Source organism: Poromitra crassiceps (assembly GCF_964638095.1).
Source record: "Poromitra crassiceps genome assembly, chromosome: 7".
Taxonomy (NCBI): domain Eukaryota; kingdom Metazoa; phylum Chordata; class Actinopteri; order Beryciformes; family Melamphaidae; genus Poromitra; species Poromitra crassiceps.
Window position 1 is genome coordinate 8,968,674 of NC_139628.1, and position 14,673 is coordinate 8,983,346.

General features: G+C 43.0%; 1 protein-coding gene across 1 annotated transcript in view; it reads left to right on the top strand.

Moving 5' to 3' along the window:
• Positions 1–13,369, top strand: part of LOC310780161 (protein NLRC3-like) — an 84,270-nt gene extending 70,901 nt beyond the window's left edge. The window contains exon 9 of the mRNA XM_083640723.1: positions 12,338–13,369. Coding sequence (XP_083496849.1) covers positions 12,338–12,963 — 626 coding nt within the window. The 3' untranslated portion in view covers positions 12,964–13,369. The remainder of the gene's footprint in view (positions 1–12,337) is intronic.
• Positions 13,370–14,673: the final 1,304 nt, after the last annotated feature.

A 14,673-nucleotide genomic window follows, 5' to 3' on the forward strand; every position in this document is an offset into this window, starting at 1 on the left:
CGTTCAGATTGGGCGTGTTTAAACCCAAGTGTGATCATGTCCACCCCCGTTAAAAGCCACAGCGTCACGTCTGTGACAGCAGCTTCCTTCTCGCTGAGTGGGCAAGCAGAGGGAGAGAGTGAGAGAGAGAAAATAGAGAGGGCGAGAGAGAAAAGAGAGATGGGGAGAGCGAGAGATGGGAAGAGAGAGAGAGGGAGAGAATTGGAGGGTGAACAAGTTCAGATTCAATATACATTATAAACCATTATAAACTAATACAAAATGGTGATAACAAAAATTGGTGCTGATGGAACGATATTCCATTTGAAACACATCAAAGGGCTACCGGCGCGCAGTGAATAATCTCCCAAAGTAGTTTCAGGGGTGGGCAATTATTTTTCATGGGGGGCCACATGAGAAACCCAGATTGTTGCCGGGGGGTGAACAAATATTGTCATGCCGTAACCCATGGGATGGACAACTTTGATGATAGAGAGGGCCACAAAAAAAATCCTCGCTACCAGAGGGCCAGATTTTGCTGAGGGCTGGGGGCCGAACGGCGCCGGTGCGAAGAATTTGGGGAATTTGAAGCCAGGTTTAGAGGAATAACTCATTTTAAATTAACAGTAGTGTGATGTCATTATTCAGTCTTAACGACCAATATTTGATACCAGTTGCCCTGGTCTGATATAAGCTATAACATACACATGTAAAAATATTTGTTTCTTTAATAGCGTAGGGATGTGTGAGAATTTAATTCTAGCCTATTTCAATAGCTATATTAAAGTGATTGCGTGCTGTTGACGATAGGATAATGCCATCTATCCCCACATTTTCGTGCTGAAACGCCTGCTTTGGCATGTAGCACGCCTATGCCCAGTACAATTATAACAGGCATGCACTTGTGCCCGCCCCCAATTTGCATTGCACCAGCGTTAAACGAGCGCAAACGCTAAATTACCACTTTTTGATAAGATAGGGCCCTCAGTGTTGTCAGTGGTTCTCAACATTTTTGAGCGGCAACCCCAAAAAAACTTTAGGCTGGGGTTTGTGACCCCCCCCCCCCCCCCTCCCTCCCACTGCAACCCAACCCAATGACAGTGCGCACACATTCACACACTGATTTCACTCACTCACTGACATTGTTTTTATAGTTTATATAGCCTAGCTTTATAATACATTAAACCATTGTGTAATCATCATGCATGGGAGAAAATAATTTCTTTTATTTTCTTATTTCTCTTTAGACATTCATCCCGTAACCCCCAAATAATAATCCTGGCTTGAAAATAATCTTGCGACCCCCTGGGGGGTCCAGACCCCCAGGTTGAGAACCACTGGTTTAAATGACTTGGGTGGCTTTAAAGCTGATTACAGGCCTGGTTCTACGGGGGTGCAAAAGCACGCATTGCACCCTTATTTTAAATGTCTGCATGCTCAGTTGAAAAGAGTGGTACATTTTTTTTCTTTTTTTTCTTTTTATAAATGCGGCAGCTGCACACTTACTGTTTAAACTTGAATTATAATTGTTGTTTTTCGTTGTTCTTTGATGTGAATTTATGGCTTTTTGGCACCTACATGTAACCTTTTAACACGTTCACTGCCAATGACGTATTAATACGTCAAAAAAAATCCAACGGTTGACTGCCAATGACGTATTAATACGTCAAAAAAATGAATTATTTTTTTTTGACCGTGGGATGTGCATCTAACCCTTTTACATCTCTTATATAAATATTGGAGCCACCGAACGTGTACAACCCATTCCACCGACCCACTAAGTGGCGACAGTGCTCTCCTGACTAGAGGAAGGCAAGCAAAAAGCAGTGTGAGGAAGCCATTCTCATGAAAATGGATTGGCGAAAACACTTTCGTTTTCGCGCTGATTGCTGGCGGTGCGGGATTGCAAATTTGCATAATAGATTACGGGTGGAACACACTTTGAAACACGGAGCATAAATATGACCAGAATCGCAAAAGCTTCATCAAAGCTCTCAACCGAAACTCCAAGAAACGAGCGAGCCCATCCAGACTTGCCCAGCGGCCGCCAGCAGACAGGCACAGTAGCAGCAAAGCAGTGAGCCTGGTGACGCGAGGTTACAGCAGCAACAGAAACGAGCTTGTGACACGCCCGCTGCAGCCAAGAAGAACACACACGGAGGGAGGAGTTTGAAGGAGAGGGGTGTTTCCTGCTGTTATGGAGGAAATGACTGTTCAAAACTATTGTTTAGATGTCTGACGTCTTACTGATGCCAAAAATGAATGGTTAAAGTGACTGTTCTATCGAATTTCACAAAAAGCCGTTTATCTCAGAATAAATTTTCAGACGCTGAAACCATGCTGTATTCAACTGCTAATGCTTACATAACTACTAACTCTACAAACTAACTCTTTTAGACAGAGAAAGCACACATTCTATTAGTTCTTTTGAGATATTGTGTGTTCACAAAATCCTAACAGAAACGAATCCTCGGCTCTTGAAAGATGAGCCAGAATCCTCAAAAAAAAACCTTGGCAGAAGCTAACTACAGTATTGAAAAACGGCTGGCAGTGAATGTGTTAAGGTTGAGATAATTGTATTATCATTATATGGTCCAAATATTTCAGTAAATCACTTGAAACACTTGAAATATTCTTGCTTGGGTGGTATCATTAGGGGTTCAAGCCCTGAAGGGGCTGAAACCCTATTGTTTTTGTGCCGGTTTATTAGGGGTCCAAGCACGAAGTGCGTGGATCCCTATTGTATCTGTTCCGATTATTTTTTTTTTTCTTCTTCTCCGGTAAAACTGTATGTACAGCAGAAACTGTAATGCTCAGCGTAGCCAGACTGGGCACATAGATTGTAAATGTGCCTCACTACTCAGAAACAAAAAATTACCCATATCGGCCAGATGGTGGCGCTATAACAGACCATTTCGCGTTATGGTCCATATCTTCTGAACCGTGTGTCCTATACTCAAAATTTCACTTCTCAGGGATTCCTTGGATCAATACGCATCTATCCATATAGGCCCCGCCCATTTGCGTGTGCCTAGATTTTCCGCCATTTTGAATTTTATCAAAAACCTACTTTTGCGAACTCCTCCTAGACCGTTTGGCCAAATCACAAGGGGATTTTTCTGGGACTTCTATGGACTACCCCGACCTAAAGTTATTAAAGGATTTTGGATACGTGAAACCGTTTTGAAATGATAAATGTCTAAACTTTTGTATATTTGCTTTTGTTCTTTTCCTACCCTAAAAGTGTGTGGATCTCAGAAACCATACACCCCCCATCACCCAAACTTTCCACACAGGTTCACGACATCACCCACTACTCAGAGTAAAAAAATTACACCAATCCACCAGACGGTGGCGCTATAACAGCCAATTTAACGTTTGTCGGTCCATAACTTCTGAACTGCGAGCTGTAGAATCAAAATTCCACATCTACTGGTTTCCCTGGAGCATCATGTATCTAACCCACTAGGCCACGCCCATTTCTGTGTGGTTGATTTTCCGCCATTTTGAATTTTATCAAAAACCTACTTTTGCGAGCTCCTCCTAGACCGTTTGGCCAAATCACACAAAACTTTTTCTGGGTCATCTATGGACTACCCGACCTAAGGTTATTAAAGGGTTTTGGATACGTGAAACCGTTTTGACATGATAAATCTCGAAACTTTTAATGAAACACACGCCAACACTAAATTGCCCACAACTCATTAACCGGTCAATTACAACTACTGCTGCTACTACTGCTACCACTCCCACTACTACCAACACTACTACTACTACTATTACTACTTCTGCTACTATTACTACTACTACTACTACTACTACTACTACTACTACTGGAAGTTGGAATGTAGCATTTTGGGTGGGGTTAATGTGTTTTGGGGTTCTGCATCTGCTGTAACATAATACACAGTTGGTTTAGATGTCACACAGTAATGCCCGATCCACAAATACTTGACACCCACGTTTGAATAAAAACAAGTTTATGCCATAATAAGGTTACATCCGTGCCTCGTCATTGCTGTGGAAGGATGGTGTAGGGGTAAAGTAGCAGACCCCAAAGCTGGAGGTCCTGGGTTCAAACCACGGCCAGGTAACTGTTTTATTTTTTGAAAATGTAGAATAAAGGTTAATCTGGATATAATTATGTATAACGCTGCTGAATACACACTGTGTACATAGCAGAATAACTGAATATGCCTATTCATGGTAATGTCATATTTCGACGTCATCTTGACATTCCTGTGTAGATGTCTAAATGATCCTCAAATCGGCTGTGATTTGGCCTAGTCCTGGACGTCACTGAAAGATGATATCAGAACATCATCATGATGTAATTGTGTTTGCTGGGAGCCTTCTTTCAGATGAGAGAGGAAAAACATTCCAATACATTATTGTGTCTTCACATGTGAAAGGTCCAAAAAGAGAATTCAATCTGAATTATCCTTGTCACTCATGTGCTCATTGTAACAGCACAACCCACACCAATTAGTTCAAACACCTCCATTCAGGGCATACTTTTAATGTAAAGTGGTGCATTATGTGTGTAATACAAAAATGTCCTTAATGGTAAATGGACTGCATGACAAGCTGCCATGCAGGGTGCTGGCTATAGTCACCAAAAGCAATTTCAGGGATAAACCCCATCAACCTTCTGTAGTGGACGCCACTACGCCCTATGGTTTGATGTGTGTGTGGGAAAGACACAATGACAACTGAAAATTCTGATTTCAGAACACAAAAGCTCCATCATGAGACAAGAACTAACCTCTCCTGTTGCAAAACACGTTCTTGAACACAGCCACGCAATCTCCAGCTAACATTTCCAAGATATTGAAAAAGTTCATGAAACACCGCAAAATAAGGAGGCAGCATGTGGGGTTTTAATTACTGTTACTGACTTACCTGTCTGAAGTTGAAAGTTTTTCATCCCACGTGGGGTTTGAACTTTGAGCAGCAATGGTCTTTAGTTAGCATAAGTCATGTGCTTTACCAAGTGAACTATCCAGACTGTTGTATTTAACTTTGTAGACCATATTATATGTATCTGCAGAGCCAGAGAAGTACTTGTCGTATTGACAGTATGTTCTACCCAAATACCACTTTCTGTCCAGATACTTAAAGGGATATTGTACACAAAAACTGCTTTCTATCCAAGTACTACTTCAAGTTTCAAGACATCACCCACTACTCAGAGGAAAAAATTACACCAATCTACCAGATGGTGGCGCTATAACAGCCAACCACCACTACTACTGCTGCTGCTGCTACTACTACTACTACTATTGGCTACTAGTGGCGGCTGTGGCTCAGGAGGTAGAGTGGGTTGTCCACTAATTAGAAGGTTGGTGGTTCGTTCCCCGGCTCCTCCAGTCCGCACGTCGAAGTGTCCTTGGGCAAGACACTGAATCCCAAATTGCTCCCGATGGCTGTGCCAGCACCCTGCGTGGCAGCTGGCCGCCTTCGGTGTGTGAATGGGTGAATGTAGGCACATTGTAAAGCGCTTTGGATAAAAGCGCTATATAAATGCAGTCCATTTACCATTTACCATTTACTATTCTTAGTACTTCTGCTGCTACTACTGCTACCACTCCCACTACTACCAACACTATTACTACTACTGCTACTACTACTACTACTAGTACTGCTTGGAAACCGTCAGGTCACCGGATCTCAACCAAACTTTGTTTACTTGTGCATATACCAAGTCTGAATAAATGTGCACTATCTGACATATACCCCCCAAGTCACCGGAAGCTTGGACCCCGCATCGCCGCTTGCGGCTATATTTATTCTTGTTGTTTTTCATCTGCCCCGACGCAAATTCCCATGAGTTGGTAAATGGTAGAGACCTCACATTTGGCCCAATGACAGATATTGTTGGCTGGTAGGTGCTCAAAAAAGATTTTTCGAATCGGCCTGAAGGTGGCGCTATAATCGAAGGTTTTACGTTAAAGGCCATAACTTCCACGCCGTTGGTCCGATTTTCAAACTTTTTTTTTCCAGATGTTCAGGTGGACCTGCTCTACAAATTTGCCATAAGGACCCTCAATGTCCGCCTGGAAAGTTTTTGAGATATTTGGAAAAGTTTGGAAAACACATTTTTGACATCTCCTCCTAGACCGTTGCACCGATTTGCACCAGACTCGCCAGGAAGCATCTATGGAGCAAGCTCTACAATCGTGATTGGTGGATTTTTGAAAGCTACTTTAGTTTCGGAGATATTGATCGTTAAAGTTGAGAGGGGCGTGGCCTCACAGCTAAATTGTCATAACTTCATGACCGATTAAGGAATCTTCACGAAACTTGCAGGAGGTCTTCGGAGACCATCCTAGACCATGTGTGTCAAATTTTGTGCAATTCGACCAAAAGGGGGCGCCATAAACGCCAGAAATGGGCGTGGCTTAACATAAAAAAGGCTGTAACTCCACACCTGTTTGTCCAATGATCGCAAAACTTGTCAGATATATCAAGGAGGATGTCCTAGTCAGAATCAGAAGGTTTGTCATCTGCGCAAGGCTTGAACCCCGCCCATCGCCGCTTGCGGCTATATTTAGGGGTCCAAGCACGAAGTGCGTGGATCCCTATTGTATCTGTTCCGATTATTTTTTTTTTTCTTCTTCTCCGGTAAAACTGTATGTACAGCAGAAACTGTAAGGCTCAGCATAGCCAGACTGGGCACATAGATTGTAAATGTGCCTCACTACTCAGAAACAAAAAATGACCCATATCGGCCAGATGGTGGCGCTATAACAGACCATTTCGCGTTATGGTCCATATCTTCTGAACAGTGAGGCGTAGAATCAAAATTCCACTTCGGCTGTATTCCCTGGATCAATACGCATCTATCCATATAGGCCACGCCCATTTGCGTGTGCCTAGATTTTCCGCCATTTTGAATTTTATCAAAAACCTACTTTTGCGAACTCCTCCTAGACCGTTTGGCCAAATCACATAGGAATTATTCTGGGTCATCTATGGACTACCCCGACCCAAAGTTATTAAAGGATTTTGGATACGTGAAACCGTTTTGAAATTATAAATGTTTAAACTTTTGTGTATTTACTTTTGTTCTTTTCCTGCCCTAAAAGTGTGTGGATCTCAGAAACCATACACCCCCCATCACCCAAACTTTCCACACAGGTTCACGACATCACCCACTACTCAGAGTAAAAAAAATACACCAATCCACCAGATGGTGGCGCTATAACAGCCAATTTCACGTTTGTCGGTCCATAACTTCTGAACTGCGAGCTGTAGAATCAAAATTCCACATCTACTGGTTTCCCTGGAGCATCATGTATCTAACCCACTAGGCCACGCCCATTTCTGTGTGGTAGATTTTCCGCCATTTTGAATTTGATCAAAAACCTACTTTTGCGAGCTCCTCCTAGACTGTTTGGCCAAATCACACAAAACTTTTTCTGGGTCATCTATGGACTACCCCGACCTAAGGTTAGTAAAGGATTTTGGATACGTGAAACCGTTTTGAAATGATAAATCTCGAAACTTTTAATGAAACACACGCCAACACTAAATTGCCCACAACTCATTAACCGGTCAATTACAACTACTGCTGCTACTACTGCTACCACTCCCACTACTACCAACACTACTACTACTACTATTACTACTTCTGCTACTATTACTACTACTACTACTACTACTACTGGAAGTTGGAATGTAGCATTTTGGGTGGGGTTAATGTGTTTTGGGGTTCTGCATCTGCTGTAGCATAATACATAGTTGGTTTAGATGTCACACAGTAATGCCCGATCCACAAAGACTTGACACCCACGTTTGAATAAAAACAAGTTTATGCCATAATAAGGTTATATCCGTGCCTTGTCATTGCTGTGGAAGGATGGTGTAGGGGTAAAGTAGCAGACACCAAAGCTGGAGGTCCTGGGTTCAAACCACGGCCAGGTAACTGTTTTATTTTTTGAAAATGTAGAATAAAGGTTAATCTGGATATAATTATGTATAACGCTGCTGAATACACACTGTGTACATAGCAGAATAACTGAATATGCCTATTTATGGTAACGTCATATTTCGACGTCCTCTTGACATTCCTGTGTAGATGTCTAAATGATCCCCAAATCGGCTGTGATTTGGCCTAGTCCTGGACGTCACTGAAAGATGATATCAGAACATCATCATGATGTAATTGTGTTTGCTGGGAGCCTTCTTTCAGATATATGAAAGGAAAAACATTCCAATACATTATTGTGTCTTCAGATGTGAAAGGTCCAAAAAGAGAATTAAATCTGAATTATCCTTGTCACTCATGTGTCCAGCTCAGTGGCCTTGTGGTCTGAATGTCCGCCCTGAGACTGGGAGGTTGTGAGTTCGATCCCCGGCCGAGTCATAGCAAAGACTATAAAAATGAGACCCATTTGCCTCCCTGCTTAGCACTCAGCATCAAAGGGTTGGAATTGGGGGGTTAGATCACCATATGATTCCCGAGCGTGGCACACGCTGCCGCTCACCGCTCCCCCAGGGGATGGGTCAAATGCGGAGAACAAATTTCACACATTGTGTGACAATCAGTGGGACTTTACCTTTACTTTACTTCCATTGTAACAGCACAACCCACACCAATTAGCTCAAACACCTCCATTCAGGGCAGACTTTTAATGTAAAGTGGTGGATTATGTGTGTAATACAGACATGTCCTTAATGGTAAATGGACTGCATGACAAGCTGCAATGCAGGGTGCTGGCTATAGTCATCAAAAGCAATTTCAGGGATAAACCCCATCAACCTTCTGTAGTGGACGCCACTACGCCCTATGGTTTGATGTGTGTGTGGGAAAGACACAATGACAACTGAAAATTCTGATTTTAGAACACAAAAGCTCCATCATGAGACAAGAACTAACCTCTCCTGTTGCAAAACACGTTCTTGAACACAGCCACGCAATCTCCAGCTAACATTTCCAAGATATTGAAAAAGTTCATGAAACACCGCAAAATAAGGAGGCAGCATGTGGTTTTAATTACTGTTACTGACTTACCTGTCTGAAGTTGAAAGTTTTTCATCCCACGTGGGGTTTGAACTTTGAGCGGCAATGGTCTTTAGTTAGCATAAGTCACGTGCTTTACCAAGTGAGCTATCCAGACTGTTGTATTTAACTTTGTAGACCATATTATATGTATCTGCAGAGCCAGAGAAGTACTTGTCGTATTGACAGTATGTTCTACCCAAATACCACTTTCTGTCCAGATACTTAAAGGGATATTGTACACAAAAACTGCTTTCTATCCAAGTATTACTTCAAGTTTCAAGACATCACCCACTACTCAGAGGAAAAAATTACACCAATCTACCAGATGGTGGCGCTATAACAGCCAACCACCACTACTACTGCTGCTGCTGCTACTACTACTACTACTATTGGCTACTAGTGGCGGCTGTGGCTCAGGAGGTAGAGTGGGTTGTCCACTAATTAGAAGGTTGGTGGTTCGTTCCCCGGCTCCTCCTGTCCGCACGTCGAAGTGTCCTTGGGCAAGACACTGAACCCCAAATTGCTCCCGATGGCTGTGCCAGCACCCTGCGTGGCAGCTGGCCGCCTTCGGTGTGTGAATGGGTGAATGTAGGCACATTGTAAAGCGCTTTGGATAAAAGCGCTATATAAATGCAGTCCATTTACCATTTACCATTTACTATTCTTAGTACTTCTGTTGCTACTACTGCTACCACTCCCACTACTACCAACACTATTACTACTACTGCTACTACTACTACTACTAGTACTGCTTGGAAACCGTCAGGTCACCGGATCTCAACCAAACTTTGTTTACTTGTGCATATACCAAGTCTGAATAAATGTGCACTATCTGACATATACCCCCCAAGTCACCGGAAGCTTGGACCCCGCATCGCCGCTTGCGGCTATATTTCTACTTGAAATTATGGTAAAATGCATTATTTTTAGTAAAATAACATCTCAAATTCGGCCGGGCATCTGCACCCCTTCCTATCTAGGATGCATCCCTAGTCATCTTGTTCTGGAACCGGCCCTGCTAGTGAAGAAGAGCGAGAAGATCATGTGATGAAACAAGCAGGAGGGGTGACACGCGGCACGTGCCTGCATGAAGAGAGAGAGGGGGGGGGGGGGGGAAGAGAGAGAGAGAGAGAGAGAGATTGAGGGGGGGGGAGGAGAGAGAGAGAGATTGAGGGGGGGGGGGGGAGAGAGAGATTGATTTTGATTTTTAAGCACCTTCATTTTCCATAAATAAAAGACATTTTTAGCATAACATACCTGACTAGATCATTAATCAATGAAACATATTGACACATAGACAGCATGTACATGCTCACAGAAACACAGGGTTAAAACAGAGCTGCCCGTCAACAAACAAACACAAAGCATCAGTGAAGCACCAACGAGACAAAAAAACAGCAACATCATTCATGAGTGAATAAAACCTAAAGTCCACTGTGATTCCAGCTCGTACCAAAGCCTTAAACAATGGCAGCAACTCCCCACCTGAAACATTTTCTAATTGATTTTTCCGGCTTTTGTAAATTGACAGTTTGGCCTGTCCCACTACAAAGTTCAACAGCTCCCACTTCATTGCATTTGCTCTTTTATAACCAGCACCAAAAATATAATCAGTTTCACTCCAACTCCACCACATTTGACAAACACATATTCTACAATTCCAAACGGTAGCCTACTTCAAGTCTTTTACACTCCAAAAAACAGTGAAAAACAGACTCTGGTTCTTGACAAAAAGGACAGTTGTTAGACATGTTGGATTTAACTTGGCGACAAAACTATTGACTGCCACTGCTCCCTTCAATATTCACCACTGCAGGTCACCTGGCCTCTTGTTGGCACCGTAACACGGGCGTTATATTTCTGATTTTTTGCTGTTGATCTGTCATTAACGTGATGAATTAGATGGTTAATTCTGAACAATGCTGTTCATGCTACATACCAAATTAATCATCTGAATCTTGCGCATCGAACCATGTCTTCCTTTTTCGGATCAGATCAACACAGCGGAAGTTATTAACCTTGCTTGCAAGATGGATAACCTCGCGAGATCAAAAGAGATTCTCTAAACGTAATGTGAAGCTAAACCGGATGGTAAGGCCTGTGGCTATGTCTCCATTGGGTTTCTAGCCATAAATACAACAACCACAGGTAACTGTTTACACTCTAAAAGTGTTTTTTATTCTAGACGAGAATCAACCACTGTGTTTGAGCTGGTGTTACTCAGGGTCAGTAACACATAGAGCCATTCTGACACGTGGAACAGAAACTTCAAAGTCTTACCTTTCAGAAAAGGTCAGGCAGTTGTCTGTAACCCTAGCGGTTCAGCGACAGTAAGCATTTTAGTTTGGGTATGTCGTTTTCACCATTTTCTTCAGAAATAGGTGGCTTAAGAAGAGGTTTAATGGTGCTTTATAAAACACCCTCCACACTGGTTTACAGTCATCCTGCACATTCAGTCTCTCTCTCCACACACTGTCTGTTCTCCCACTCAGCATGGTTTTGTTTAGAGCTTACACAGTATTTATACATTGCCTTCCCATTTAGCAGCATCTGAGAGAGAGAGAGAGAGAGAAAGAGAGAGAGAGAGAGAGAGAGAGAGAGAGAGAGAGAGAGAGAGAGAGAGAAAGGCAATGCAGCGCATGCCTGCAGGAACGTGAGAGAGAGAGAGAGAGAGAGAGAGAGAGAGAGAGAGAGAGAGAGAGAGAAAGGCAATGCAGCGCGTGCCTGCAGGAACGTGAGAGAGAAAGAGAGAGAGAGAGAGAGAGAGAGAGAGAGAGAGAGAGAGAGAGAGAAAGGCAATGCAGCGCGTGCCTGCAGGAACGTGAGAGAGAAAGAGAGAGAGAGAGAGAGAGAGAGAAAGAGAGAGAGAAAGAGAGAGAGAGAGAGAGAGAGAGAGAAAGGCAATGCAGCGTGTGCCTGCAGGAACGAGAGAGAGAGAGAGAGAGAGAGAGAGAGAGAGAGAGAGAGAGAGAGAGAGAGAGAGAAAGGCAATGCAGCGCGTGCCTGCAGGAACGTGAGAGAGAGAGAGAGAGGGAGAGAGAGAGAGAGAGAGAGAGGCAATGCATCACGTGCCTCCAGGAACGAGAAAGAGAGAGGGGGGGGGGGGGGGGGGGGGGTACTTGGCAGCTCTGGAAACACACACACACACACACACACAGACACCTACACAAAGCTACATACGGTACACACACACACCTACACACACGCGACACACGCACGCACATGCACACACACACACACACACACACACACACACACACACACACACACACACACACACACACACACACAGCTGTGACAATAGTTGACAGGTCAAACTTGAGCTAAAATGGAGTCTTGTTGTCTCATCAGATGGCTGTGAACTCACACTGGATCCAAACACAGTACACAGAGTCCTCCTCCTGTCTGAAGACAACAGAAAGGTGACGATGATGAGAGAGGATCAGTCATATCCTGATCACCCAGAGAGATTTGACTACTGGACTCAGCTGCTGTGTAGAGATGGTCTCACTGGTCGCTGTTATTGGGAGGTGGAGAGGAAAGGAGATGTTGTTATAGGAGTGACTTACAGAGGAATCAGCAGGAGAGGACGGGGTGATGACTGTGTGCTTGGACGTAATGAAAAGTCCTGGAGGCTGTGGTGCTCTGATGTTGCAGGTTACTCTGTCAGGCACAATAACATAAAAACAGCCCTACATCTCCCCTCCTCCTCTGTGTCTAACAGAGTCGCAGTGTATCTGGACTGGCCTGCTGGCTCTTTGTCTTTCTACACAGTTTCCTCTGACACACTGATCCACCTCTACACCTTCAACAACACGTTCACTGAACCAGTGTACCCTGGGTTTATGATTGGTACTGGAGCTAAGCGTGGGTTTGGGTTTCTGAACAACTTTGATAATCAGTCCTTAAACACACTTACCTTTAAGTTGGGGGTTGAGTTTGATGCCTCAGTGTCTCTGTGTCAGATAGAGGAGTGAGAGAGAAACACACTGCTGACTAAACACAGTGCTGAGATGATGCTGCACTCTGTACAGGATCACACACACACACACACACACACACACACACACGCACGCACACACACACACACACACACACACACACACACACACACACACACACACACACCTTAATGTGACAATACCAATGTTTGTATTTTCATGTGTTTTTACTCATTTTACTGTAAACAACAAACATGATCCATCAGTCAGTGTTCGTGTTGGGAAACTGAACAGGTTTTTAACAACACACAGGTGTAAGAACATGATGATTTTATTGTGAAAATGAATTAATGAGACAGAATCAAGGTCTTCTTGTTAGTCTTAAGTCTTGTTGAGGTTCAAATATCTTTATTTTGCAACTTTGTTTTATTTTGCATTTGATCTACTTTTGTTTGTTTCTCAGAATGAAAGTTTTCTCTAAATGACAGAAGCATCTGCTAAATGACATCATGTAATGTAATGAATGCCCTAAAATAAACCAAAAATGTCCTGTTGTTTAAGAAGTTGTGAGTCCTTTCATCTCAAATCACAAAGCTGATTCAGGGATCACTGATTGTTTATTTTAAGAGTTGCTCATTTCCCCCACACAGAAGCAACATTTCAATCAGATTTCATTCTATGCGTGCTTGATTTAATAGAAATGAAGGAGTGTGTTGTTTCTTAATTCATGCTCTGCTGCATGTTTTCATTCTTTGATTAGTTTTAGTGCTGATTTGTGTCAACGGCTGCTTGCAGATTTGCTGTTATGCTCATGAGCTGAGCATAGTGAAGCAACAGCTGACACACAGTGTAGTGTCATGAATACACTGCTGTTGTTACTCAGGAGATAGTCTCTCCCCACACAGTGTAGTGTCATGAATACACTGCTGTTGTTACTCAGGAGATAGTCTCTCCCCACACAGTGTAGTGTCATGAATACACTGCTGTTGTTACTCAGGAGATAGTCTCTCCACACACAGTGTGTCATGAATACACTGCTGTTGTTACTCAGGAGATAGTCTCTCCCCACACAGTGTAGTGTCATGAATACACTGCTGTTGTTACTCAGGAGATAGTCTCTCCCCACATAGTGTAGTGTCATGAATACACTGGTGTTGTTACTCAGGAGATAGTCTCTCCCCACACAGTGTCGTGTCATGAATACACTGCTGTTGTTACTCAGGAGATAGTTTATCCGAATTTAAAACACCGAGTTTAATTGTATGTTTAATAAGGAATATGCTATTTGCACCTGTATGTCAAATACGCCGAATTTAAAATGTTTAAGCACGTCTAAAGTATGCACATGACATGTGCACCTATGTGCAGTGAATATGCCACTGTCTCTGACTGTCTTATCACTATACTGCCTTATTGCTTGTTGTGTCTCTTGTTGTTTTTGCACTCATATGCCCTGTTATATTTGTACTATGTTGTAAACGGAGTCCACAGCACAAGAATTTCACATGTGATACTTGTACCATGGAGTGACAATAAAAATCTTGAATCTTGAATCCCCACACAATAGTGTCATGAATACACTGCTGTTGTTACTCAGGAGATAGTCTCTCCACACACAGTGTAGAGTCATGAATACACTGCTGTTGTTACTCAGGAGATAGTCTCTCCCCACACAGTGTAGAGTCATGAATACACTGCTGTTGTTACTCAGGAAATAGTCTCTCCCCACACAGTGTAGTGTCATGA